Below are 27611 nucleotides of genomic sequence, written 5' to 3' on the forward strand. Positions count from 1 at the left end.
TGCTGGTACTTCAGCTACCACAGGGAGCAGACATCATTCAGACTGCTGCTGGGACAAGGGCAGCTTAAGCAATACAAATTCCACAGTCAAAACCAATACAGGTAAGAAGCCAAACCCAGAGAGATCTTCCTGCTCCCTTCTGGAACAATAGCTGTCTTGGAAAGCTGGACTCCAGGGCTGTCCTGATGACATCCATTAGTACATTATAAACACTGTCCTTCTTTGAAGTCAAAATACTGTGTCTAGTCTTTTGGAGGTGCTAAAGCCAGATGTGGTATTGTTTTTCCTTACTGTGCACAAGAGCTGATACCAGCATGAAATGACTCTCTTCACCTCTTCTCTATCAGAGCTTCTCCTGGAAGAAAAGAGACCTAATTAACAAAAATGAGGGCAAGCACTGAGGTCTGTTTACAGAAAGGGAAACTGAGCTGCAGAGCAGGAGGTCAGAACTGGGAATCCAGGATCTCCATGTCCCGACCCACTGCACTGCCCAGAAAGTCATAGTGCCGCTTCCTCGGGCTGCCCACCCTGCCTGGGGGGTTGTGAAGTCTGAGGCTCCAGACCTCGTCCTGCAACACAAACAGCAGGAGCGAGCAGGATGGCTCGTCCCAGGAATGCCACTTGTGAAGGGGATGGCAGATCTGAGACTGAGAAGGTCCTGGCTCATCCTGCCAGAAGTCATACAAGTACCAACCCAGGAGACAGAGGACAAACTCTCAGCTGCTTCTCCCCAGAGCAAGCACGTACTGCCAGTGAGAGGCATGCTGAGGAGTGTGACTTCCAGGGATTTTAACAGTACAATGCAGGAAACACTTGTGCAAACTGCTCTGCTGGCACAGCGGTACCCATCCAAATTCTGCCCCCCAGCAGAGCAGGCAAGAAAGCACACAGTCACCGTTTTAAACAACGTTCTGCTCATAACTTACCTCTTGCTTGTGGGATTTATCCTGCTGGTGAATCCCATTAGCAGACCCAGAATTTCCAGCAGGCTGCAATAGAAGACAAAAGTGCTTACTGAAGAGGGACACCAGTGCTTGCTTGCCTGCAGAGGCTGAGGTTGATTTGCCTTCTCTCTTGGCAGCCCAACATTCAGTGGCCACTCCATGCATGGGCAGAGGAAAGCAAAAATATCACACTGTTTTTGGCAAGAAACTTCCTTATTTCTGCATTCTGGCTCACTGGGGATTATATCCTTCCCAGCTATAAAATACACCCTGAGCTCACACATGGACATAGAGCAGCTCTTCACTTCTGACTCTTAAATCCTGGTAAACAAACTGTGAGCCAAGGGCAGCATTAGCTGCAGACACACAGCACAGGGAACATCGTCACAGCAAAAAGGACACTGCCATTCCCCATCCCTGGGGACAAGCCTGGCAGCCAGGACAGCAAACTGTGCATAGGCAGTGAGAGAATGAGAAGGTGCAGTACCCCAAATCACCTAGCACAATATACCTACACTTGCATTGGGTAAAACAAACTCTGCCCACTGTCCTTGTCCATGGGCTCGTGTTGTACTATCGTAAGCTGTTCACCTGCATGTGAACTGTCACTCCATGCTGCAAGAGAAAGACTTTTTTTCAGCTTAGAATTTAAGTGAGTAAGTATCAGAGAAGCACCTGAGACAACACCCGATTGCAGATGAGAAAATACAACTAGAATGAATTAGGACACAAATCCATCTTTTAAGGTCCCTCCCAACCCAAGCCATTCTCATCCTACAAAGCTAAAAGCTTGGTTTAAGGGGCAGGTCACCTCTCTGGAGAAATCAGTCAGCACTTAGACACCTCAGATATGTGATGGAAAAGGCCGAACACAAAGAGCTTGTTTATTTGCAGCCCTCGTTTACACAAAGGCGGCTGCAAGACAACAACAGCAGCAGTTCTGCCTTCTCAGAAGAACACCTCAGGTACTAGAATAAGCTGGGAAGGGAAAAGAGCAACTTGACTGGGAACATGGTGCTCCAGCAGCAAACTTAGAGCAGGTACAGAGATGCCTCCAGGAGTTAATAGGAGAAATGAAGAATGGTTTCCCACAGTCACCTCTGAAGTCTGTCCTAAGGACAGCAAGGAAAGTCCTCTGCAAGAGCAGAGACAGCAAAAAGACTCAGCTGGGTAACAAACACCCATATGCTCTACCTGTGTTTTCTCAGAGGAAAGCCTCATGGCTTCCATGAGCTTCTCCATCTGGTGGCCCTGCTCCAGTGCATTGCGCAGCACATCCTCAGTGCTGACCAGGCGGTGCTGCAGCCAGATCACCTCCGACTCCGACGAGGGGTCGATCAGGGAGAACCTCCTCTGGTCTGTCACCGACTTCTCCTTGTCCTCGTGTAACAGAGTGGAAACAGAGACGTTTTGCATTAGAAACTGGAGAAACTAAGAGCAGAAATCTGCAGCAACTCCTACGAGCGTATCTTGGTTCCAACAGCAGATGGGCTCAGAGCACAGCCCTGCAGACAGTTGTTACCAAGCACAGCCAACACAGCTCCACTCTGTTCCCTACAGCGCAAACGTTATTTGCGTTTCAACCACTGGAGGACACTCAAGTACACGGGAATGAGAGGACGGCTTTGGACAACACATCGAGGAATAGGCAGTGTGGGGAACTGACCGACCTTCAGTTTCTCCCCAGTGTTAGCCCTTTGTAGCCATGGATCTAAGATCTGTGGGAACAGAGAAACAATGGGGGAGGATGGACACACATTTCACTGCTTAATGGGGTGCTGCTACAACCAGGCACAGCCAGGGAAGCTCCCATCAGATTCTCAATGGTAAAAGGACTAGATTTTCTTAGTGGTCTTTTCCACCTTAACATTTCTATGAAAGCAATTGTCATGGTTTTGAGCAGAAGTGCTGTAGGGCTCACATCTGTCACAGCACAGAACCCTCCAACCCTGCAGCCAAGGCCAGGAGGGGCTCTGAGGCTCTCACCAGCACGACCAGCTTCTCTCGCAGCCCTTTGATGTCATCTTTGAGCTTCTGTTCCTTCAGCCGCCACTCAGCCTTGTGCACCTCCCGGCTCAGGTCACGCTCGGGTCCCGGTGAGTGCCGGTTCGCCTCCAGCAGCAGAGCCCTCAGCTCATTCAGGCTCCTGAAAGCAGCAGCAGTAAGAAGTGAGAGCATTCCCACTGGGGCTGGTGGCGGTTACAGCACTGTGAGCACACACACCCAGCCCTGCACACTGACCTTTCCTTCTTGAGGAGCTCCTGGCTGATCAGAACCAGCTGCCCTGATGCATCGTGCGTCTTCTTGGTCAAGGCTTCCAGCTCCCCTTCCAGCCTCTTCTTTTCTTTTAACACCGAATCTGCCTTCTTTTCCGTGGTTTTGCACTTGTTTTCCAAAGCTAGGAGAAGCAGAGGGTACAAGGCGGAAGAAAGGTTGCTTGGTCCTTTACTTACTTCTACTTTTGCCTTTCCCAGTTCCCAGTCCTAAAAGCATAGGGCTGTTAATCAGGGCCAGATCCAGAGCTTAAGGAGAGATTTCAGAAACAATACACCAAGCTCCACTTATTACTCTGTTTCTTTCAGTGAGCCCAAACCCCTACTTGCTCCATGCCTTCTGCAGAAGTGAAGTTTCCAGGGGAACTTCAGCCTTCCAGTACTTTATGGAAGCTTACAAGCAGGACAGGGACTTTTTACATGATGATCTAATAGAGACAAGACAATGGGGAATAGCTTTAAACTAAAAGAGGGGAGATTTAGGTTACATGCTAGGAAGAAATGTTTTTTATTCAGAAGGCTGCAAGGTGCTGGCACAGGTTGCCCACCAGAGGTTGTGGCATTCAAGGCTGCGTTGGATGGGGCCTGGGCAGCCTAGTCTAGGGGCTGGCAAGCATCCCATGGCAGGGGTTGGAAACCGATGATGATCTCTAAGGTCCCATCCAACCTAAACCATCCTATGATTTTATCATTTGTGTTTTCTTGGACTAGAACTCTCAAACCAGTTTTCACCACCAGCACCCACTAACAGACTGCCACGTTTTACACGTGTGATTGAGCACCTGGGCTCTTATTCAACATTAAGATGAAGGATGAGCAGAGAAGCACCTTGTTCCCACCTGCACTGGATTAGGGAAACTTACCACTTACTTGGGCCCTTAGGGCTTCAGTCTGGGACACCAGCGATGACACCTCTTTGTCTCTTTTACTCAGTTTGTCTTGAAGGTCTTCAACAGGATGGAAAGAAAAGACAAGGATTAGAAGCCTAAAAACCCTTCTGTGCACATCAGGAAGGTACTGAGTGTACAGTCAGGGTTCAGAGTGCCAGACACGGGGTGTGATGGGTACCAGAGACAACTCTGCATCAGCAGAGAAGCAGCAGGAGAGACATACTTCACCCCCCACCTCACCACCACCCAGCACTGGGAGGCATGAAGAGGCAGGTTACACGGCTAGGAAGCCAAGGTTTAAGAGAGCAAAAAGTGAGCAAAAATAAAGGGTAATGAAACAAAATCTATGTAACTGGGAAGGTCCCTGCAATCTCCTTTTTAGATTTCTGCATCCTCAGAAGGGCTTTAGAAGGGGCTTTGCAGAGAACTGACTCGAGGTCAATAACTGAGAAAAAGATATCACCATAAATGAAGTGCCATTTGAAAATACAGTGATAAGTTAATCACCTGTAATCTGTTAAAAAAAAAAACAACCAAAGAAATAAACCCTAAGAAAGAATGAGGAAATGAGCTTCCTGGGAATGAACAAGGGAAAGGGTGATCTGGAAGGATCTCACATGTCTTAGATAAGCCTCAAATCTGCCACAGAGGACCAAAACCAAGGCACACACAACAGGACATTGCTCCCAGGAGGGAGTGAGAGCCCAGAGTCCATCTGGGCCATTCAGCTGTAGTCTTGCAGCTCTGTTGTTTCTGGGATTGGGAGTTACAGCTCATCCTCTTGGTCAGGGAGGTTGAACACAATTCAGTTTCTAAGCTACACCTACAAACTTCCTGAGAGCATAAATTCCAGGCTTCAGCCAAAGGATGGATATGATCTATAGTAAGCTCAATAAAATAAAAGCATCTACCATCAGCAGTGCCCTTCTAGAAGCACAGTACACACGGTGGTGGCATTTTACCTCTTTAACATCAGGGATGGGACAGAGCAAGTCCATTTCCCCAGACCTGTCTCCAGCCTGCATCACCTACACGGTGAGTGTATCATGAAAACCTCCATCTCTACATTTTTTTCTCATTAGAAGAGGCAGACAGCAAATGCTATAGATCTAGCAAGGGAAAAAAGGAAATGACTTCTTAAGCTCCTTTCACATAGCTGTGCCTTCAGGAGCAGAATGGCAGAGGAAGGGATGGCACGTGAGTTGCTGGAACACAGTGCTCTGTGACGTACCTTCCATAGTCTGCTTCATCCTTATCTTGTCGTCTGAAATATCATTAGTTTCAATCATCTGAAATAAATGTACAATATGAGATATAAAACAGCCCTGAACTCAAAGACTCAAAGCAAACCCAACAAGCACAAAAAACCCGTCCAAGCAGCAGAAGTGGGACTGGCATCCAAGTATGGATGCTTTCCATTCTTCTTGGAGGGAAACAAAGATTTCTGTGGAGCTGCTTCTCCACTTGGCTACTACTGGAGGTCTCCTGATCCAGCACCCCTCCATAAAGCAAAGCCTTCAGGATGACTGCTCACGCGTTCTCACTAACGCTGCAAGTCTCTCCCTGTTCAGGAAAATGTACCAGGATCTCCATCTCATGAGACTTAGATGTGGAAAACACTTCTGTTGGGTGCAAATACACTTGTTTAAGATGACAGCTCGGAGTAACACTGTGCTACCCACAGGTACCCTACATGGGAATGGCATGGATGCAGATCCACAGGAACACCAAGAGAAGCAAAGTACCTGAAGCATTAATGACACCAGTTAAAACAGTGCAGACAGACATCCAGCGCAGCTAACACTGCTGGAACCTCAGGAAGGGTACAGACTGCTTGCCTTCTTGTCCCAAAGTGACAGCCCCATGAGAAAGCCAGACATATGGCCTCAAACTGTGCCCAGCCTACATATGGACAACATCCACAGCGGTATTAGCACTGCGTGGGTGCTCTCTGGCAGCACGAGCCCAGTGACTGTCATGCTTGTACCTGCTGCATGGTACCCAACAGAAGCAAGGGCTGTCATCCAGATGGGGATCCTCTCACCTGCATCCCTTCTCACTTTTTCCTTTCTTCTCCTCACAAAATCCTACAAAATCTACTCTCTAGACTCAGCGCAAATGGCTGGGAGATCCCAAGGGAACCCCCAAAACCATGGGGAGGGGGTGGCCATTGCACAACCCCCAGACAAGGGAGATAATCCATCCATCTCAGGAGACTTCACCTCTGCCCCAGCCAGGGTAATTTCTCCCTGCAGAAGGAAATCTCCCCACTAAAACACCACTGAGCTGCACTCAGTTGCCTAACGTCCACTTCCCAGATTCCAGGCTTCATCTCAAGGCAGATTCAGGGAAGCAGCAGCAATAAATTGTGGTACCTGTCCAATCTGGCAGCATGCAACTACCAGCCCTTGACTTCTACCTGCTTACTAATAAATAAACAAGTCATGAAAACGTTTTCCATTGCAGAGGCTACAGTTCAGCACTTAAAGCCTCCTCCAATCCAGTAGCCTTTGGTGGGACCTCAAGTCAATGTTCAGATTGAGCAATTGCTGCAGCCAGCACTGCTGAAAGCCCCAGCAGCTCATCATGCTGCAGGACCCAGCCTGAACAAAACAGCACACACCTGAAGAGGAACACAATGCCTGGCGCACTTCTGGCACAGAAACTATTTAACTGCTCTGTTCTTGCTCAGGCATAGGAAAGAAGGCACATTCACAGTCACAAGATGTTTGTTTGCTCACAATATTTGGATAGTTAATACTACAGTCACATTAAATGGGCTAGTATGTTTTGAGATAGAATTTATTGTGACACTCTCAAAGGCTTCCACCAAGGCACTTCTTCCCAAGTTTTCCTGATTTTAATCAACATACACATAAAAATAATTATTTCAAGACTCCCTGGTTCTAATCCAATACCAATAAAATCCTCCAGAGCCCACTCATTTGTTTAAATGGCTCTGAAACAAGCCTCCAGTTTCTTTTACATTCATTCTTGTTTAAATCTTGGCTATAATATGTGATGCGCTGTAATAACCTACTTTTCCCAGGGCCACAGCTGTACTTATTGTTCGTGACCATCTTTACTAGAGGAAACATGCTGAACAACCCTTGAAGCACCATTAATGCTGCAGATCCCTCCTCTTCAGTGGAGGATGTCTTTCTGCAGGCATAAGCTCTGATTTGGCCAATGCTAATTCACTGACTTCACTCTGTTGCCTAGTGGTACAAATGATTTCAGCAGGGTTGTTCATGATGGCAAATTAAACACAGACTATATCCACTTCACTGGCACCTCAGACTGGAACAGACTACATTTCCCAGTAATAGATTTCAAATGTTCTTAAAACATTTTGATTTAGTAGTTGGGTAGGGATGGTGATAGGAGGATGGTTGGACTAGATGATCTTGTAGGTCCTTTCCAACCTAATGTATCTATGAATCTATGAACATGCACATTTCACAACGTATTCTCCTCATCCCCACATGGACAAGCTCAGGTTGGCTGCTAGCTCATTTCTCATGCCAAAGCCAAACACAAACAGAGGTCCAGCACTAGGGCCGTGGATGGCAACCTCCCTGCTTTAATCTAATGCAAAGCCCGTGAGCCAGACACTTCACATTGCCACTGCTTTTATCCCAGCCTTCCAGGGGAGGCTCAGGACTCTCATTCAATCACACATTTTATTTCCCTGGCCTGGTGCCATTCTGACCCCTGCTATTAGCAGCTCTCCCACTACAATCCCAGTAAATCACAGCATTTTCTATGGCCCCTAAATATGCCACAAGGCCACACTGCTGGTCTTCCACCCAACACACAAGCTCAACTCTCCCTAGGGACTCACACATTCTTAACAAACCACATTCTCTCCCTTAGCACACACAGTGCTTCTTTCACCCTGTCCAGCACCATCCCCTGAAGGACCCTGCTCCTTAAGCCTCCTGCAGCTCCTTGGAGGATGGCAGAAATGATGATTCTTCAGCTAAGAGCACTGCTTTCTCAGAATGAGCAGCCCTCCCTGCCAAACCATGACTGCCCTGTCCTGCTGTCACAGCACTAACTAAGCTTTGAACCCAAATGTGGACCGCTTGTTTTTGACTCTTACTTTCTATCTGTACCACTGTACTGGCTTTCAAGGATGGAAAGTCCCCAGCATGGAGATGCATCACAGACAAAGCATCATCAACAGAAAGAAAAGCTCCAGAAGCCTCAGCAAACTGTACAAAACAGCAACCGAGAGCTACTCCTAGGAAGAATCATTAACAATTATTACAACTAAGCAAAGTGACCCAGAAGTCATACATTCGCATGCTGAGAAGGATGCAAGGCTTCCATGGACTGCAGCTTGTTCTCTAAGACAAGCACTTTTTCCTGCAATCTGTGGATCTCCTGTTTGCTCTGGGCTTCTGTTTTCTGTAGCGTTTCATAGTCCAACATCTTCTTCTCAGCTAAGGAAATCTGCTCTTTTAAGAAAGCTATCGCTTGTGTCTGATCTTTGTATTCACTGTGAAGTTTCTCCAGTTCATGCACCCTCAGCTCAGCATCCCGACACTTGTCCTTCACATCTTGGAGCTCAAGAAGGTGCTGATTGCTTTTGGTTTCCAGTTGCATTTTCCAATTGCTGTTACTTTTTTCCACTTCATCCACAGCCTCCTGGAGCTTCAGCTTAAGGCTCTCTTTCTCCTTTATGTGAACAGCTGTCTCAATATCATGCTTTGCCTTCAGGTTCTCCAGCTCGAGTTGGTGTTCCATCTTTATGCTCTCCACCACCGCCTTCAGCTCCACGATCTCCTTGTGCTGGGTATCAGGGCCTGTGTTCAATGTGGCTTTGAGGTCCTCCAGAGACTTCTGGTGGTCAGAAGCCAATGTGTCCAGCTTGGACTTCCAGTTGTCCATCAGCCCCATGTTCTCATTGGTGGCTTGCTGAACCTTATGCTTTAAGTCAACAATCTCTTGCGAATACTTCTCATTGACGGCTTTCAGCTTCTCCATCTCCTGCTGGTACTTCTTTAACGTCTTCTCATATTTCTCCTTCAGCTGGCTGCTCTCCTTCTGATGCTCCTTGTTGGCAGACAGCAGCTGATCCCGCAGACGAAGTGCCTCAGACTGCAAGCCAAGGTTGTGCTCAGGGGTCTCCGCATGGTGTGAGCTCCGTAAGCACTGCCGCAGCTCATCCACCTCGCTGCGCCGCAGGCTCAGCTCCTCCTCCAGCTGCAGGATCCGGGACTGCTCTGCCACTGTGGTTAGCTGCAACAAAACAGAGAAGACACAGTCAGTACCCATGGCTCATCGCTGCACCCCTCCCTCTAGGAAATGGGCTTTGGTGGAAGTAGACCCGAAGTCCATTAGTCAAAATTCAAGAAAAAGGGGAAGGATACCCAGCACCCTGCAACCTGAGCACAGTTTTGCACCAGGGTAATTATCACCATTAACTAATAGCTATGTCTTTGTGCCAATTACAGATTGCTTTTCTGGTACGAACCACTTATTTTCAAGAGAGAAATACATACCTTGGACAAAACCCTTTAAATTTGCTAGAGAGGAGCACCAGCAGATTATGAAAAATAATGTCCTGGAAGGCCATTATATTTCCAAGACCAGGCACCTTGCCAGATGATGCACAGAGGAAATGTGGCTGCACATGCAAGAAGATCACAAGCATTGAAACCAGCATTAAGCATATCATGTTTCCTTTCTTGCTCAGCAAACCTCAGCCTACAAACCCCAACTCTGCACTGTCGTTTGTTTACCCTGGTGTAAAAAGGAAAAGGGATTTTACACATGAGTACTTGTTAGAGTTTACTAAAAAATGAAAATGAAGTAGAAGGCTAGAGGATGTGGGACGAGACATCTAACCATGGTTACAGGGAACATAAGGGCTATGGATCAGTGCCTTACAACACGAACACAGCCTAACAGGGCTGAACTGCCTGCTGGTCAGTGTGGTGTGTGTGCCAGGCTGGTGTGCTCCAGTGATGGAGGTAGAAGAGGAGATAAAAGCAGCTGAAATACCACAAAAAAGCAAAAGAAACAAGGAAACCAAGTGAATCTTCCAGTGTCAAAACAACTCCATTTCGTTCACCATTTCATTCACTCCCCCCCAGCCCAGGAGGACTGGTAGTTTTGTTTTCAGTTGGACAAAGGGGCATTCAAACATTTAGAAACCTTTTGGAAAACCTCAAGTTGAGTTTTCCACAACTCTTACAGACCCATTGCTGAGAATCAAGCTCACTGTAGTGAGCTGGCTGCTTCCCACACCAATACAACAACATGAAAAAGGTTTTCCCACATCTGGCAGGTTGGATATTAGGAAGGATTTCTTCTCAGAAGGAATGGGTAGACATTGGAACAGGTTGTCAGGAGGTGGTGGAGTCACCACCCTGGAGGCATCTAAGGAAAGGAACGTGGCTTAGTTGGTGACAGGAGGACAGTTGGACAAGATGATCTTAGAGGTCTATCAAACCTTAACGATCCTACATTGTTTCAGGATTTGGTGTGTGGATCATATTGGCAGCAAGCCAGCGGCCAAGGAATGGAGCTGTCCCACCTGGTCTCACCTCTGCTCTTTCAAACCACAGCTCTGATGGCTGGAGCAGGGACAAAGGGAATGCTGATTGCAATGTTATTTCCTATTACAGCATCTGGGCAGCATGAATTGTGCATGGTTGCTGGTATTATTCGAGCATGTTAATTGAATGATGAGTTGTGAAGAGCTCATGGTCAAATGGTGGCATGGGGCAGAGAAGCAAGCTCAATCTGGGAAACAAGTCCTCCCTGCAAGAAGCCAAGCTAGAAATCAGACAATGCTACCATTTCCAGGTGAGAGAGAGCAAAGAAAAACCAAACCAAAATCAGGGAAGGCTACATTCAAGCCAAAACCAATCAACTGCATAAACCAAAATGAAATCCAAAGCAGGTATCACGAGCATCAAGTTGGGGGCAAGCACTGTTCTGCAGGCAGGGTAAGTGAGGGCAGATTACCCTGGTGTCCTCTAATTCTCTGAGGAGTTTCTCAGCCTGTGCCTTCTCGAACAGCAGGCTCTGCTCGAGCTCCCGTATTCGGGCATGCTCCAACTGCGTCTGAGTCTGGTCACACAGAGGGAAAGGAACAGCAGAGACAGGGAAAGGGAGGGGGGAGAAAGAAGGAGAGAAAGAGAGGGAAAGAGAAGGCTGCATCATCATCTCTGGCATACAGGACAAGGAAAGGTAGTTCACAACAGGGGGAGAACAAAGATCCAAACAAGCAGGAAAAATCCAACCAAACAGAAACGGTCACCGCGGGATTTTACACGGTACTCACAACGGCTATTCACAACAAAATGCAATCCAGTGGGAAAAAACCCTCTGCACTGATGCACTGGAACAGGTTGTCCAGAGAGGGTTTGGATGCCCCACCCCTGGAGGCATTCAAGGCTGGATGTGGCTCTGGGCAGCCCGCTCTAGTGGTTGCCAACCCGGCCCACAGCAGAGGGTTGAAATTAGATTATCTTTGAGGCCCTTTTCAATCCAGGCCATTCTATGATGCTGTGATTCATTAAGAGTATACTGAAGGTAATTCCTAGGAGGCACAACTCCAACTGCTGTAGACCACCGATACAAGACCCCTGCATCACAAAAAGATTTTGTAATGAATCTTGCAACGATTCTCCCACATCTCTCCTCCAAGAGGACCACAAGGTAGACCAAAAAACATTGTAAGTTCCCATCTTTTGCTCCAGAGACACCTTGAACACTGCACTAGGTGGAAAAAACACAACAGCAGGTCATACTGTACTCAGCTTTTGTTAAAACCAAACCACACTGCACTGAACGTAAAGAAATACAGATACCAGGCTGTAAGACAAATCAGTGCTTAAGGTTTGAATAGGACTGCTGCAAGTTTCAAAAACCTAAAATTAATAGCCTTGTACAAAAGGCAGCTTGGAAAAAAAACCCCAACAGCACAGATAAGTAAGCTAAGCACAAGAAGTTATCATAACCTGACCAAATCCAAGAGCAATGCCTCCATACATTGCTTCCCTTTAAGCAGAAGCACAATATGGAGGGGTCTTTGGTGGCAAAATTCCAGACTCTACAACCAACCACTGTCATATCATGTCCCATAAATTATAAAGGAGATACACGAGAAAAATGCATGCAAACTCTGCCCTTTGCATGCTTCAGCTTACAAAAGCTTTCTCCTTTGGAATAAACTGGACCTGACTTAAAACAAACTTGTTCAGAAAAATATATACAAATTTTTAATCTCCTTTTCCCACCCTTCATTTTCAATAGAACTATTTGCTTTCTGCTCTATTGGAATTGTTTTGGGGGCTTTTGTGCTTGTTTGGTTTCTTTTGTGTAAATGTTTGATGAGTTGTCCACAATGAAACTGAAACTTGTGAAAATCCAGGTTTCTCTTGTGGCTTGAAATGTACCGTTTCACACAGATAGGAAAGATCTTAACTATCAGATATACTCAGATTACTCCATATCACATACGGTCTGCTTGATCCCAGAAGGAGGAATAAAGGTGTGGTCTCAAAAACACAAACATCGTTGAACTTCCCAAATAACATCACTGAAATGCCCCAAAACCACCTGAATGCATCCTCATTCAACAAAATTAAGATTTAACTTTGTCCCAAATGGCTTCTCCCCCTTTCTACACAGCTCAAAGATCCACATCCTCAGAAGGAGCTCCAGGTTTCAGTTCATTCACAGGGATGGTTATTCCATTAACACCAGTTCACTCTTGTTCAAAATACCTACATGAAACTTCAGTAACGTAAACTTCTGAAACTATCTTCATTGGTGGCAAGTCACTCAGCCCGAAGACATTGATTTCTTACAGAACTCATCACCTGATATTCCTTCTCAGCATCCATCAAACTCACCATTTGCCAAGTCTTGAAAATCAATATGAAAACAGAGGAGAAAAAAATATCAAGAAAAAAATGGATCAACTGTTTTTGCAGCCTTTAAATACAGCTTTGTTGAAGATTCGTATGAAGTCCTGGTTTACTTCTTCTTTTATGCAATTTGATTTGCCTGGTCACTTAAAGTCAGCCTCAAACTGAAGTTTCCCTGCACTCTTAGGAAGTTCAGAACTGCCGTTCAGACTTAATTCTCACTACTGGAACTTCCACTGGTGTGCAAAGTGCCATGCAGACTCCAGGAGACAAGCACAAGTTCCTTGGAGAAGTTACATTTTCTATAAAAACAGTCTTCCACTACAAAAAGCTTTTCTAGCAAGTTTGTTTGTTCGCCCTGCCGTTGCTTTCCATCTTCCAAAGTGCTACAGCATCAGCGATGCCAATCAAGACCAAAAGAGGACTGAAATCACAACCACATTTCAAGGCTAAGCCCACAGATCCTCCCATATTATCAACTGCCCAAATACTGGACCTGTAACTCCAAATACTGAAAAAGTTTAATAACACATCAAGGATGAAAATGTCCAACAGGGCAAACCCTAGAGCTAAAAAACCACAGGGAAAGGGAGAATCACTTCTGAGCATCACACCTGGTACTCATCTCAAAGGGACCAACGACCCTTCCCGACAACACTGGGGGAAAATAACAAGCTAGCACCAAAGCTAAAGATAAGGAAACCCCCACAACTAACACAGAGCAGAGCCTTGCTGCCACAGAAATATTTCTTCCTCCTTCTTCGTACATACTCAGGGCAAGCTCCTAACACCACTCACAGTTTATTAATTGCAGATTTTAACACTGCTTGGCAACTCATAGCAACATCTAAAGTCAGGCTGGCTGGATATGAGTAATTCTAGGCAGCTCCTACTACTACCAGTGATGGGGCAACACACCGAAGACCAATCTTCACAGTTATCACCAGTGTTTGTAGCACGTCCACTACCATCAGTAAAGAGAATGCACTGCTCAGTTGATCAGGAATTACCAGAGTCTCCAGTTTGGCCCCACGTCTCAGCAAGGGCAGTAGGAATTACCTCCAAATCCCCCTTGGTAATGGATTCTTCTTCCACGCGGAACTGCAAGTCCTCCACCTTCCTGTGGGAGGGAAAAGAGACAGAGAGAAATCAGTAACACCCAGATTAGCAGCCTACAAGCAGCCATTGCACACGGGCCATCCTTGCACAGTTAAAATATGAGGGGAAAAAAAAAAGACAAACGTCATATAAAAAGACCAGAGGTTGTACAGATCTGTCATGCATAACTACACATAAAGCCACACACAGACTGGAAGTGCCTGGGACTCTTTTGCAAAGTTTGCATGTAAAAATCTCGAAACAATACAAAGTAATTCAATCTCCTGCTGAACTCGGTTCTCTTTGTTCTCTTTACTGATTAAAAAAAAGGAAAGCAGTAATGAAGATGTTACACTGGTTGCCAGATGTAAAGGCTCTGATTCAGTTACAGAGACAAAAATAGCCACAAGAGTACATATCTAACTTCATAAACAAGCTTCCTTGTCTAAACCTCCCCTAAGTAGAGAAGGCATCTGTTGATATTTAGGAAATAGTTCAGCTGTTGTGGGTTGAAGAGTCTCATGGATCTGGGAAAGTGAACTACTTGCCCGGAGAGTATGAATGAACAATTCCTCTCCAGAAGGAGCACTGTCCCACTGAAACCAGCACCATCTCCAGCTTTCTCAGTTCGCACACAGAAATGTCTTCTTTCCCACTGGAGGGTTCAGTGGGAATGCATACGAAGCAGTTGGCCTCCAAGAATGACAAACAGATCTTTCCTCTCATCCAGAAAGGAAATGTATGCATCATCATATATACACGGATAGGACCCCTGGGAGGTGGGGAATCACACTGTACTCCAGTTTGACTTCTTCTCAGAATGTCCAGAAGATCACCACATCACAAAAGGATACATACACTGCTTCTCCCTGCTCAGAATCAGGAACCAGAAGAGAGGGAAGAAGGCTGGAAGCCCTCAGTAAACTTCATGGCCCAGCAAGAGCCCAAGGCTGCCTGGCCATCAGCCAACAGTGGCATAGGAACTGTTGCCCACACTGTACTGTCAGGACAGTATCTGCCTTTGTCACGTGCTCTTGGATATGAAAGCAGTCTGTCAATTTTTTATTGGTGCCTTCACAGCTGTGCCATCAGTTTGGGGTCCATCAGGAACATAAGCTGATAACGTCTTCTGTCTGAAGAGCTACGTGTATTTGGCAAGAACATGGGTCCAACCATGCAACAGGCAGACTGCAGGAGCCAAAACGGGGGAGCACAGCACATTTGAAATATAGGAAGACATCCAAGAGTGACTCTCCAGTCACTTTGGTGTCCTTGCATCCAACCAATGACCTTCTCAGCTAAGAGAATCATCTCCCCCATGGTTTCACCTTCCCTGTGCCCACTCATTCTCATTTTACCTCTTCTCCTCTTCCAGTTGGTTCAGCAGTTCAATCTTCTCCTTCTGCATCCCATCCACCAGCGCTCGTGCTCGCTGGAGGTTTCCCTCCGCTTCTGTGACATACTGCAGCGAACAAAAAAAAGAGCTTTAGTCACAAAAGATGGAAACATTTGAAGCATAGAGCTGTTTAAAGAAGGATCAGAACAGGGAACAGAAGGTTCTCACAATCTATTGATGAGGCTACTATTGTAAGAAGGTAGATTTGCCAAAAAAGCTCAGTACATAAGCATAAAAAAAAACCAGCTCAAACTCCCCCACTGAAAATCTGATCCGTGTTTCAGTGACTCTGACTTGAATCCTTTGGAGAATCCAGCTCTGATTAGACTTAAGTGCTTATTTCTAGCCTGAATAGTTTTGAAAGTGTGGTCTGAGATTACCAGATCCAGTTCTTCCCTCATCAGGGAGCAAGAGAATCATTTCAGACTTGCATTAATTCCTTACTGACAATTACCAGAAAATATTTTTCCAGAAGGAAGATGTCAGCTTGCAGTTGAGCTACCATTTCCTCTCGTGGTCCTGGCAGGCAGCTGTGGCCCACCACAAAGAGACACAGTGCTACCCACTTCTACTCCCCACAGCTAACCAGGGTTTATAGACGTGAGCAAGGAACTCAGGGCAAGAACAGTTAGAGAGCCGTGCACCAAAGAACAGCATAAACATGCAACTCCTTTCTTTATACATTCAAGTGGATAAAATACTAGCTGCAGAAATTTTTGACTGAAGATCAACACGCTAGCATGAACAGCCTGCTTTCCTTACAACTGTCAATGCTTAATGTGAACAAATCACCCTCTTCATCAGCAAAGCAGGGATTTGCAGGAACTGAGCTGATGTTCTCAGCAACATCTGATAATACCAAAGAACACTGCAGTGCAGCCACAACCAAGGCCAGAGCAGGCGGCTCAGGGCACTGTGCTCACTTCCCACCTGCATTTCAGCACTCAGGTGGTATTGATACACCAGACAAACTACCTTCTGTCCTTGATCTGGCACAGCCCTGTTTCTGCCCCTTCACTGGGGGAGAGGGAGCACATTCTAGCAGCAGGAAGGGAGGAAGCCCACAGTGTGGGAAGCTGCCTCCACAGGAAAGGCAGAAAATCAGAGCCCACAGCTGGCACATTAGATATCAAGGAGCAGCTTGGGTTGGAAGGGACCTTACAGCCCATCCAGTTCCAACACCCCACGGTGGGCTGGGTGCCCTCTACCAGCTCAAGCTGCCCAGGGACCCATCCATGGCCTTGGACATCTCCAGGGATGGGGACACACAGTCTCCTTGGGCAGCACTGCCATGGCCTCAGTGCCCCCCAGGCCACCCCGTCTCCCACCTGCTCATGTTGGGCCTTCATTATGGCAATCTCCTTTTCCACCTCACAGATGTGGCTGGTGGCCTTGGCCACCTCAGCCCGCTCCAGGTCGCGCTCTGCCAGCAGCTGCTCAATGTGCTGCTGTTTTTCCTTCAGTGCCTCCTGCAGAGCTGTGGTGCCAGAGATTTTACGGGCGTAACGAGAGGAAGTCTCTGTCAGCTGGAGAAAAGTTAAGAAGAGACAGAATAAAGCCATGTTCTCCCCAGCCTAGAACAGCTTCAAGTCCAGGTCTCCTGATCACTTCTTAGGCTGTACGGAGCTGCAGTTCCAGCTTTGGACACTCTGACCCCCACAGGTCAGGTTAAGGAGTCTGCAGATGTCTGTGCCCTGCTCTGCTGTGCCACAACGGGACAACCATTTCCCAAAGGACACAACATGGGGTGGGAACTGGGCTAGAAAGACCAGAGTGTACTGTACTGCTGGCCTTTTAAAATACATTTGACTGATGCCCAGCACTGGGGCAGTCCCAAAGCGAGCTCAGTTAGGAGGATGGATCTCAACTGGAGTGCGGTGTGCTTTGGTTGGATCCACTCCCAGGGATGGATACTGCACCCCTTGTCCCCAGCCAAGAGGACTGCAGGTGCTATGCAGCACACACTACGTCAGAGCTTTTAATAATGGTTCTGCTGCTCTGGTGTCTGCCTTCTTGATCATCTTCCAAAGCACGAGGCGTGTGATCCAGCAGTGTTTCACCCCTTGGAGCCACAGTGGCGGCACTGCAGGGCTGGAAGGCAGAGCTGCTTAACAGCACACTGCTACCCAAACACATGGGCAGGAAGCAATGGCATTTTGTGCAGGATCTCATAACAAATCTTGTTCTTGACAGCGGAGCTGAGGTGCAGCCCATTGCAAATAGCACTTTGGACTCTAATGGTCACCACTGCTCAGTGTGTGGTTACACCTCTCGCGTTTGTGGAAGGAGTCCCATTTGTGAGTCCCGTATCCCAAACCCCTTTTTTCTCATGTCCTTGCCAGGGAAGGAGCAGCTGCCCCAGTGCAGCTGCTGCAACTGAGCTCCAGCCCTCTCATCTCATAGAGCTGAATCCCAGCCGCAGATGGAGAGTGGAAAAAAGCCACTTACCAGCCCACTGCGGCTGGGCCTGCCCCCAACTGAGGAAGCCACGGAGCTGACAGAGCTGATGGAGGAGCTGCTGGGGCTGTGGGTTAGGGCAGACACCCCCATGGCCATCCGCTTGCTCTTCTTCGCTTTGGCAGGGCTGGTCGATGGGAACCCGATCCGGATCACTTTGTGTATAGGAGCAAAGAGGCCAAACTTGGGAGGGCATTGAAAATACCTGCAACCAGAGAGACGTACTGCATCAGAAGGTCAACTGCATCCACCTCACCCAAGCCCTGCAGGAAAGCATTACCATGCACACATTCTGATGAGCTGTCAGGAAGGACCCATGTGGTTGCCGAGATAGCACAAGGCTCCCAATAAACAAACAAAACAAGAGCACACGTCTTCCAGAAGCAAACCAACCCTCCCCAAACCAGCATCTAAGTGCTTTCCATCCCACTTAGAAGACAGTCACATAGCAAAGCGTATCCAATGAAGACAAATCATACAGCTCTCTCCCATGTTCCATGGGTAAATTTTTTCTTTCAGAGCAGAAAGGGAAGAGTGGAAGCTTTCAGCTCCTGCTCTTCAGCACAAGTCCTCTTCCTCCAGATGCGAGCAGCTGCTTCCTAACTGCCTTCTACTTGGAAGCAGTCACAGGGCTGCATCACAGAGCTGTGTGTGCTTGGGAGGCCAGAGTACAGCCTGATCCATCCAGATGAGAGATTTGCTTTCCTACACCTGTTCCATTCCATTTCCCTCTCCATGAAAAATAACCACAAAAAATCCCCTGCAATCCCAATCTGCTTAGCCCCTGTTTGCTGCCAACACAGGCTCTTGGGCTTGGAAAAAAAAAACAAAAAAAAACCAATCCTGCCACGGGTTGACAATATTCTAGAACAGAAAAAGAGAATGAAAATCTGCGTGACCTCTTGTAAACCAGACAAAGCCCTCACGAGCATCATTTTTCAGACACAGCTGGCACAGGCAGCCCAGTCTACATGCTCTAAGCACAAACTGCTACTTCACAACACAGCCCCTCAAAACTCCCAAGCTCTTCACAAGTTAGAACCTGCTGCACACTGCCTTTACTCATCCACTTTTAGTCCAGATTTAAAGTGGCTGCAATTAACCTTTATAGCTCATAAAAACAGCAACCAGGTCCAGAACTTCGGCAGCAGAAACATCTGCTAGAAAAACTTCCTCAGCTTGAGGAGTTCCATCAGCTCACCTAGAGAGCTCACCACAGCACTCACTCATTTACTACCCACTACCTTCCCTACCTTAGCACAGCTGTAGCAGCCAGTTATACTGCAGCACAGAGCCTCGGGCAGCCAGGCCAAGCATGCTCACTAGATGGCAACAAGTACCAAAGCAGAGCCCTGGGAGCTCTCTTCCCAGGCTGATTCTGGCAGGATGAACTCAGGAATGCCAACCAGCCATGGCAGAGTTGGGGAAGACAGTCCAAAGGGTGCCTGCATGCCCCAGGGGAGTCAGGTTTATTATGAAGCCTGCTGTCAAAAGCAGCACACACTGGTGGCTGCCAGTGAGGCACTTTCACTGCTGTAAAACCAGGAGATCAAGGGAAGTGCAGGGGCATGTGTTCACTGTGCTAGGAGATCTGCATCACTGGCTGGGATACATGGGGCAGGGGTGCCTTGCAGGCCACTCCAGTGCCGGACCACTCTTTCAAAGAAAAAATGTTTCCTCAGGTCTAATCTAAATCTTCCCCGGAAGATGATACACAACACAGCAAAATAAAACCATGACACAGCAGTTCCAGAAGAAAGGTGGCTTTCAGAAATTGGATTTTCAAAACACTGTAATAGAGATGGGAGGACAAGAACCAGAGAATACCCTGACCACTCACATCTGCCTTTCACACATCCCATATGCACAAAGACAATAAATCATTTCTTGACAACCCAAAGATTGCGCTTAGAGATAATTTATTTTGTGTGATAAAGAAAGCAGGGACTTGGATCCACTCCATGACACTGACTCTCTTCTTTTTGGAATAGGCTGGACCTCAGCCATCTGCTGCCAATCATCTACTGCCTTCTTGCCCCGACACTGAACAAGGCAGCGTTTCTCTGATTTTAAATGAGAACATATGACTGCTGATTCAACACAAGAAACCTTTATTAGAGAACCTGAGATCTAACAGTGGCGGAACCCTCAGTTCCTGAGCAGTTTCAGAGTTAAACCTCACTTTTAATGTGAGATTCCCATAAGAAGCTCAGAGAAATCAACTGTGTTCCCCCTGAAAGGGGCTCATGAAGGACAGGAAATCAGTTCCACCTGTGTTGGATGTGGGTCAAAGCATTGCTACACAACTCAGACCTGAACATCACCAAACTCAGGATGTGATGCTGGGGGCACTCCCTTGTCCTATGTGAACAGAGCACTACTGCTTGGGAAGCTTGCCTGGTTATCGAGATATAACAAAAATAGTGGAAGGGTCCATTGAGCCAGAGGTGGTTAAGATCCACCAGCAAATAGCTGTCATTATACCAGGACAAATTTATTCTCAAGAGTGGTGGCACAGCTGCCCAGGGAGAAGATGGAGGCACTACCCCTAGAGCTGTTCCAGTGCCATGTGGCACTGAGGGATATGGATAGAGGGTGGCGAATGGGTTAGGGTTGGACTTGGGGAATCTTAATGGCCTTTTCCAACCCTAATGATTCTATGGTTCATGCTACAGAATTACTACAAGAACAGATGTCAACCAAGAACTGGACTCTTCCTCCCACCGCACCATGTCCAGCCCAGCACCCCAGCCCTTCTTTCCAATCCCAAAAGGTGTTCGATGCCATCACCCAGGAGGTGGTGGGACCCCACGTGCCCAGGCTGGGTTTGGGGCACTTCGTACCTCGTCCCAGCCACAGCCCCATCGTTCTTCCCCAGGGGCTCATCCAGCTCCACGCCACACCACTCTCCTTTGGCAAAATCTGTCTCTCCCACGTAGCGCACAACTCCTGTCTTCGTCCCACCGACCTGTTGGGGATAAAACAGTGAGGGTTAGAGGCAGATGCCGGCGTTACTGCAGGTCAGCTAACTCTGGGATAGCTATGGAGAGAGAAAGGGGGAAAAATATCTGATTTTCCAATTTAGTTGTAATGAATGGATAGTTTTCATTCTGAAATCTCCTGGCACTAAAAGATCTCTCTCCCAGCTACAAGCAAATCTCCCACTTTTTGACATGCCTACCTGGGATACGTCAGGACAAATACAATGAAAACATCAGCTAATCGCATATGATTGCTTGTCAGGCCTTGAAGGGGTTCATCCTCCAAGCACAGCCTTCTGCAAAGAATGAACACCCGCACTAATGGCGCTCCAGCTCTCTGCTCTTTTAGCTGGCAGCTCTGGGACAGGATTTCAAAGGAATAATCTGAGGCAGCAAGGCACCTGCACGGCTCATCAGCTCATCCCCACGTAGGGTTTGCTAGCTCAGAGCCAACAGCCCTTCCAGCAAACCTCTCAAAATAAAGACATTTTGCTGAGAAAGAGCTCTGCTGTTACCTACACATCCTACATCAGTTCACCAAGTTAGAATGCAATGTGAAAAAGGCTCTCGTTGTCCTGCGAGGCTTCAACTGCCAGACCCCAGCACCACACAGGTCAGGAATGTACAAAGCCACGCTATGATCACTGCAATGAGAACACATTTCAATGAGCAGCAGCTGTACCAGCTGCCTCTACCTTTACACCTATGGGTTTCATTAGACTTTTGTGCTGAGACGAGAAAGATGGAGAAGCAGAAGGGATGTTCTAAGGACTCAAGTGAATGAGCAAATAATGTAAACCTTTTTGGACCCTGCTAAGCCTGTGTTCAAGGAAGAAAGTTTAATAAAATTAAATCTACAGCTTTTATCTTCAATGATTGTTGGTTATTAATATTCTTAGTATTAAATCTTACATTAATGAATTTCACATTCAATAGAATAATATTATCCTACAGAAAACAGTGGCAGAAGAACACAATAATAACTGCACCTGAAAGAGAGTACAGCTCTCTGTGTTACTTACAGAGAAAAGTCTGCTCACATTCTATTCACTACAAGAAGCAGGAAAAGCATCAACAAGAAGGCTTTCAGGTCCTACACTGTGCCCAGGAGTGAAATGGTTTAATTTCAGTATTTTGTACTTGGCCAGTTGTATGTTCAAACTGTCTTTACTCATGAGCAAACAGCAGTCCTCTTTCTGACTTGAGTTTGGACAGATCCATTATCAATATTAATGCAATCATTTAGTGCCCTTCTAATACACTTCTTGAGCTGCAAATTGAACTCGATGGAGTTGTAATTCATCTTATCATCATTTATAGGAATTAAACTCTGGGTGGATGCCTCAAAAAGCCTGATGAGCTCCCTCCATCAGCACGATTCTCACCACACTGCTCTGGGGCCTCTACAAAGGGCCACTTGCAAATAGCAAAGAAAGTCAAAGAATGGATAGGTTGGAAGAGACCTCAAGGATCACCCAGCTCCAACACACGTCGTGGGCTGGGTGCACCCCACCAGCTCAGGTTGTCCACAGCCCATGGCCTTGGGCACCTCAAGGGATGGGACATCCACAGCTCTGTGGGCAAAGAGCTCCCCCAGATGGCAACGCAACTCCATTTTGTTTTTTGCTTTTAAGAGCTACTCTGTTATACTCGTGTGGCAGCCCACAGTGAACCTCCCAACTTTTGGCAAACACACAAACTCTCATGGATGGAGAGCCTCAAAAATTCCTCCGACACAGACATGCAGATTTATTCAGCTCTGACGATCTGTTAACACTGCTAAAATAGACAACACGTTTTGGAAAAAGCCATCTGGCAGGGTGCATCAGTGCACAAAGCAAGCGGGCTCATCACAACAGAAGTGTTTGTTTCTATTATACTCTTCAATAAATCACAAGCATTGCCTTAGGAGGAAGATAAAAGCAGTTTCTCTACAAAAAAAAACAACAAAACAACAACACAAATGCCTTTAACTCTCCACCTGGAACAGTACTTGGGGCCACAAACACACCTCCAGCACTGCACATATAGAGTTCAAGCCAGGCTGGACAGGGCAACCCAATGCCCAGCTACGCCCAGCACAGGTGAGACAAGCCACAGCTTTGTAGTACTGACATTCCATTCACAAAAATAAACACAATTTCCAAGTCCTTTCAGAAGAGCTTTGAAGTCACTTTACCAAGGTGACTCTTCAGTGTCCCAGCTTTCTCTGCTTCAGGTGAAAATCTTATGCTCCATCCCCTCCAGATGGATGGAAGCAGCCTCAGAACTCCATGACTCAAATCCCTTGGCGAGCTCAGAACCAGGCTCAGCTCCCTTCCCATGCTTCCGAACAGAGATCCATTTTTTGACCTCCTCAACAAAACCTTTCCAATAGTCTCAAGAGAGTCTTGGGCTTGACCTTCAGAATGACACGAAGCCACAGATCCATAACATAATGGCTCTATATCCTTCAGAGTGTGTGAGAAAAGCACTGTGCAAACATCAAAGAGGTCCTCCCACCTTCCTGCTATCTGCAGTAACACTGACATCCCATTTTACTATGGCTTTCTCATCAGAATGACAAAATTGGATTCAGACCAGTATCCCAAGGCTGAAAAGAAAATGATGCTAATCCTCCCAGAAATTGTCTTAATCACAGCTGCTAACGGATCATTTAAACAATTTGCTCAATTAGCACCAGGCCACGTCTTGATCCGGCTGCTGCGGGTCCAACTCCTGCCAACCACATTTCCTCTTTTCCCTGTCATCCTTCCTGTTCCACCCCACAGCACTTTTGCTCTCATTAAGAACCTCAACCTTAGTGCATAGGTTCATAGGTAGTGCCAAAATCAAAATCAAGATCAAAAATGCTGTAATTCAGGTCAACATGGACTGTTCTCCACAGTGCCAGGCACACTTCACAGGGAGCAGACCCCTCCTTGAGCACATCCCCAGGCAGAAACCACATAGATGATGCCGTGCTGCCTGCTCATAAATCTCATACTCCATCTCCATTAATTTTCTCTGCTCTTTTCCACAAGGCAAGACTGCTGACCAAGGTGAGAACATACACACGAGCAGAAGGTACTTACATGTTTGCACTTACTTTACTCAAAGCACCATCATACAGTCATACAACATCCCAAGCTGGAAGGGACCCATTAAGGATCATCAAATCCAACTCCCGGCTCCACACAGGACCTCCCAGAAATCAGCCCATGTGTCTCAGAGCTATAGATGGGCTATAGGACGACGGGCAGCTCATCCTGCAGCTACTGAGCACCGCCATGCACAATGTGACACCAATTCCCCAAGCACTGGTCACAGCTCAGAGTGTGGGTGCCCAACCTTCTGGCTTACCTGGGCCACACCAAGTGAAGAGGAGTTATCTTCGGACTGCCAACTACTAACAAACAGCACACGAGCTGCTGTTGTTACTCTACACTGAATGATACCAACCAGAACTGGAACCCACCTTTATTAGAGGAGTGCTGCTTGCTGCTGTTTAATGGGTAGGCTTTACCCAGCATTAAGCTGAAGCAGCCATCCTTTCCCTCAGACAGGTGTTGGCCTCCTCCTTGTGCTCATCTCAGGAGCACATTTCTACTGAGCTGAGTGCTAGAAGCTGCTTCCCAGCTCTGTGCCATTTAGCTCTTCCAAGCACCAATGGCAGAACATTATCACACAGGACTTGACTCACAGAAGATACTTCTAGCAGAAGCACAGTAGTTTTCTTCCAGATCCTTCAGACCATGGGAAATAACCACCTGTAATCACAGGGGGATAAACACACGTGTATGAGAAGTGCATGCCAGGCCTTACAGAGGTGCATCCCAGCAGACAGGCAGAGCACACAGCCATTCAGGGTAAGAAGTAGATCTAGCTCATGTTCAGGTGTGTCTGTAATTATAGCTCACAACAAAGGAACTGTTATAGTCTCTTTTAACCTGAACACTTACCTTTGGGGCTCACCCATCCTGCAGGACAGTGCTGCTGACACAGAGCGTCCACACACATTAATCTTTCAGGCAACAGTGAGAAAATAATGCCCTTGGGATGCAGTGCAAGGGGAAAGCCTGCAATTACAGCATCCCCTCCTGATGCTGCCTTCGATACCAAGTCCGCCCATGTTAATAATACAGTTTGCTCCACCACGGGCCACTCACAACTCTTATTTAATGACAAATATAGCACACAGAAGACAAGCATCGGCCATGCATCAGCCTAAATGAATGGTTAGGAGGGTGTGTGCATGCACAAAAAGCCTCCAAGGGTTAGTGTGGCAGCAGGGCAAGGCAGTAGCTTTTTATTTATGGGCTGTTATCTCTTAGTTTCTCTTAGTAAGCTCCTCAGTTCCTTCCTAATGCCCCACTTGTCCCCACAGCAAAAAAACTTCAGTCCCAGGGCTCACACAGCTCAAAGCAAGCTGCCAGCAGAGCTCTGGCTGTTCTCTGCTCAAGGAAAGAGGCAAAGGTTGCAATTCCCCTTGCTGGGTGCTGCTTGATGGGAAGGATTTCTCACTCAGCTGCTTAAAGGCTTTCTGCAGCTCCCAGCTGGCACATCAAGGCTGGTGTGTATGTTTGCATGGGGTACTATAGAAGAGGACATGATTAGTTTACTCATGAGAATGTTCTGCCGTTGCCCAAGAGCCAGAGATGGCACACACTGCCAGCAAAAACCACTCTGCAGTGCATAGAGGAGAAAGCGACTGCTATCACACACCCAGGGTGAGCCCAGAGCCTCTGTCCAGCAGCCACGAAGGCAGGCTCCATCACATCCCTTCTCCAGCACTGCATCTATTGCAGCAGCAGCAGCTGCAGTTTCAGCCACCGCCAGGTCCCGGCAACATCACAAACACAGAACCCATCTGAGCAGTATCTGGGGCAGCACTGTGCAGGAATACAGTCACTTAGGAAACATCACGGCCTTTAAGTAGTTGTGTTCATTACTACATTTCAGTACAGAACTGTGCAACCCCAGTTAGGGAATGTAAGGATAGCTAAAGGACAGAACATCTCTATGAAAAGGATATTCCTTATTTAGACATGCTTATAGAGAAGTCACCTCCTTCCCACCTTTCTTAGGCACTTGAGGGTGAAATGAGTTCAGCTGCTGAGCTGCCTCCCCCTCAAAGCATATAAAATGCATTTTCTTAGGGAAAAAAAAACCAACAGATCCCTCTCTAGCAACTGCTCAACTGCTCCATCTCTTTTTCCATCCATCCTGTCCCTGGAGAAAGGCAACAAGGCAGCCCCACATTAATAGCAGCACTCTGGCAACTGGCACGCCTTTGGGAGCTCCCTTCTCACTAAAGCAAAGATTAAATGTTCCACATTGAGGCCAGACCTCAAGAAACAAGTTCCACAGCATCACGGTGGAGGGCTTTTCTTCTCACCTCTTTAATGCAATTTTTGCATCTTTGGGAAAAAGTCTGAGTTCAAAAGTGCCAAAGGCTAACATTATCTAACTCCTCTAGGAGAAAACTCCGTTAGATTACGTTGGAAGGGCTCTAAGAACAAAGCCCTGAAACGCAAAAAGGGCTCAAATCCATTACACCTAGAAGACAAGTTAAGGAAAATCTCCAGCAGAAGTCAAGCAGGATGCAGAACTAGGTAAGCAGTGGCCAGGTGTCACCTTATACACCCAAAAGGAGTCCTGCAACCTCTGTTACAAACAGCATGGCCTGCTCTCACCTGAAAAGCCTTTGGTGGATTTCAGCTGCCTAGAAGTTATTCTCATATCACTTCCCAGGAACATATGGAGTAAAAGTAATAAAGACAACTGAAATCAGACCAAACTGGAGAGGACACAGCCTAACACTGACTCAAGGTTTGAGGCAGCTCAGGTTAACTCAATTATTGTTTACATATTCAAACATCAGCAGATGCTTCTGTTATTAAATAATACATCTGCCAAGCACAAACGACAGAAACAGCAGCAAATGGTTTCCTACTGTCATTCTTAGGGTAGATGTGGCACTGAGGGACATGGTTAGTGGGCATGGTGGGGATGGGTTGGATGGACTGATGGCTGGACTTGGTGATCTTAGTGAACTTCTCTAACCTTAATGGTTCTATGATTCTATCTGTTCCTTTCCCAGACCTCTGCTACTGCATGCAAACAGCTCCTGATATTTCTCTAAGCTGAGAGCCTCTGCTAGAGCCAGCGAGATGCTGAGCTCATTTCAGGTTTGCTCTTTTGAAGTCATTCATTACAGTAACAAAGAATAGCACAAATTCTCTCCTACAGCATCTGGGGTGGATAAGCCAGCAGGCTGCGAGGGAGGGTAGGCTTCCATTCATTTATAATGAAACAGAACAACAATAAAAATGAAATCTAAACCAAGAAACAAAAAACAGAAGTCCAGGGAGAAAACCATTAACAGTTTCTAAGACATGAGCACAATGAATCTCAGTCTGCATATTTTGCTGCTTATAAAAGGGGCAGTCCCCCCTTGAGGACTCTCCCTCCAAGAGGTAAAGGTCAGGAGGGGAGCAGACAAACTGACCAAAGGAGGATAGATTCCTGAAGTTGTTTTTTTCCCTCGAGCTTATTAATGTTGAACTATCAATGTGTGCGTAAACAAAGCATCTCTCTGCTCCCCGAGAGCACCAGGGGCAATGCATCCATCCATGGAGACAAACCCCTGTCCATAACCAGAGGGGAGGTCTGCCTACATTTCCCTGCTGTAACTATTGG

At 46.9% G+C, this 27611-nt stretch overlaps 1 protein-coding gene across 2 annotated transcripts in view; it reads right to left on the minus strand.

The window, feature by feature from the left end:
• Window positions 1–27611, minus strand: part of CLIP2 (CAP-Gly domain containing linker protein 2) — a 52544-nt gene continuing 24933 nt past the window's right edge. Inside the window, exons 4-17 of one of the 2 annotated variants that reach the window (XM_065731743.1) lie at window positions 20793–20917; window positions 17941–18154; window positions 16821–17018; window positions 15455–15558; window positions 14058–14118; window positions 11089–11193; window positions 8410–9354; window positions 5339–5396; window positions 4081–4164; window positions 3186–3342; window positions 2931–3090; window positions 2139–2324; window positions 927–989; window positions 1–355 (exon numbers count right to left, since the gene is read on the minus strand). In XM_065731743.1, the coding sequence (XP_065587815.1) occupies window positions 344–355; window positions 927–989; window positions 2139–2324; window positions 2931–3090; window positions 3186–3342; window positions 4081–4164; window positions 5339–5396; window positions 8410–9354; window positions 11089–11193; window positions 14058–14118; window positions 15455–15558; window positions 16821–17018; window positions 17941–18154; window positions 20793–20917 (2472 nt within the window). In that variant the 3' untranslated portion in view covers window positions 1–343. The remainder of the gene's footprint in view (window positions 356–926; window positions 990–2138; window positions 2325–2930; window positions 3091–3185; window positions 3343–4080; window positions 4165–5338; window positions 5397–8409; window positions 9355–11088; window positions 11194–14057; window positions 14119–15454; window positions 15559–16820; window positions 17019–17940; window positions 18155–20792; window positions 20918–27611) is intronic. The other variant, XM_065731742.1, reaches the window with a different exon arrangement.

This window comes from Cyrtonyx montezumae, unplaced genomic scaffold (assembly GCF_038088225.1).
Source record: "Cyrtonyx montezumae isolate F1298 unplaced genomic scaffold, pur_monq_1.0 scaffold_15, whole genome shotgun sequence".
NCBI classification, from domain to species: Eukaryota; Metazoa; Chordata; class Aves; order Galliformes; family Odontophoridae; genus Cyrtonyx; species Cyrtonyx montezumae.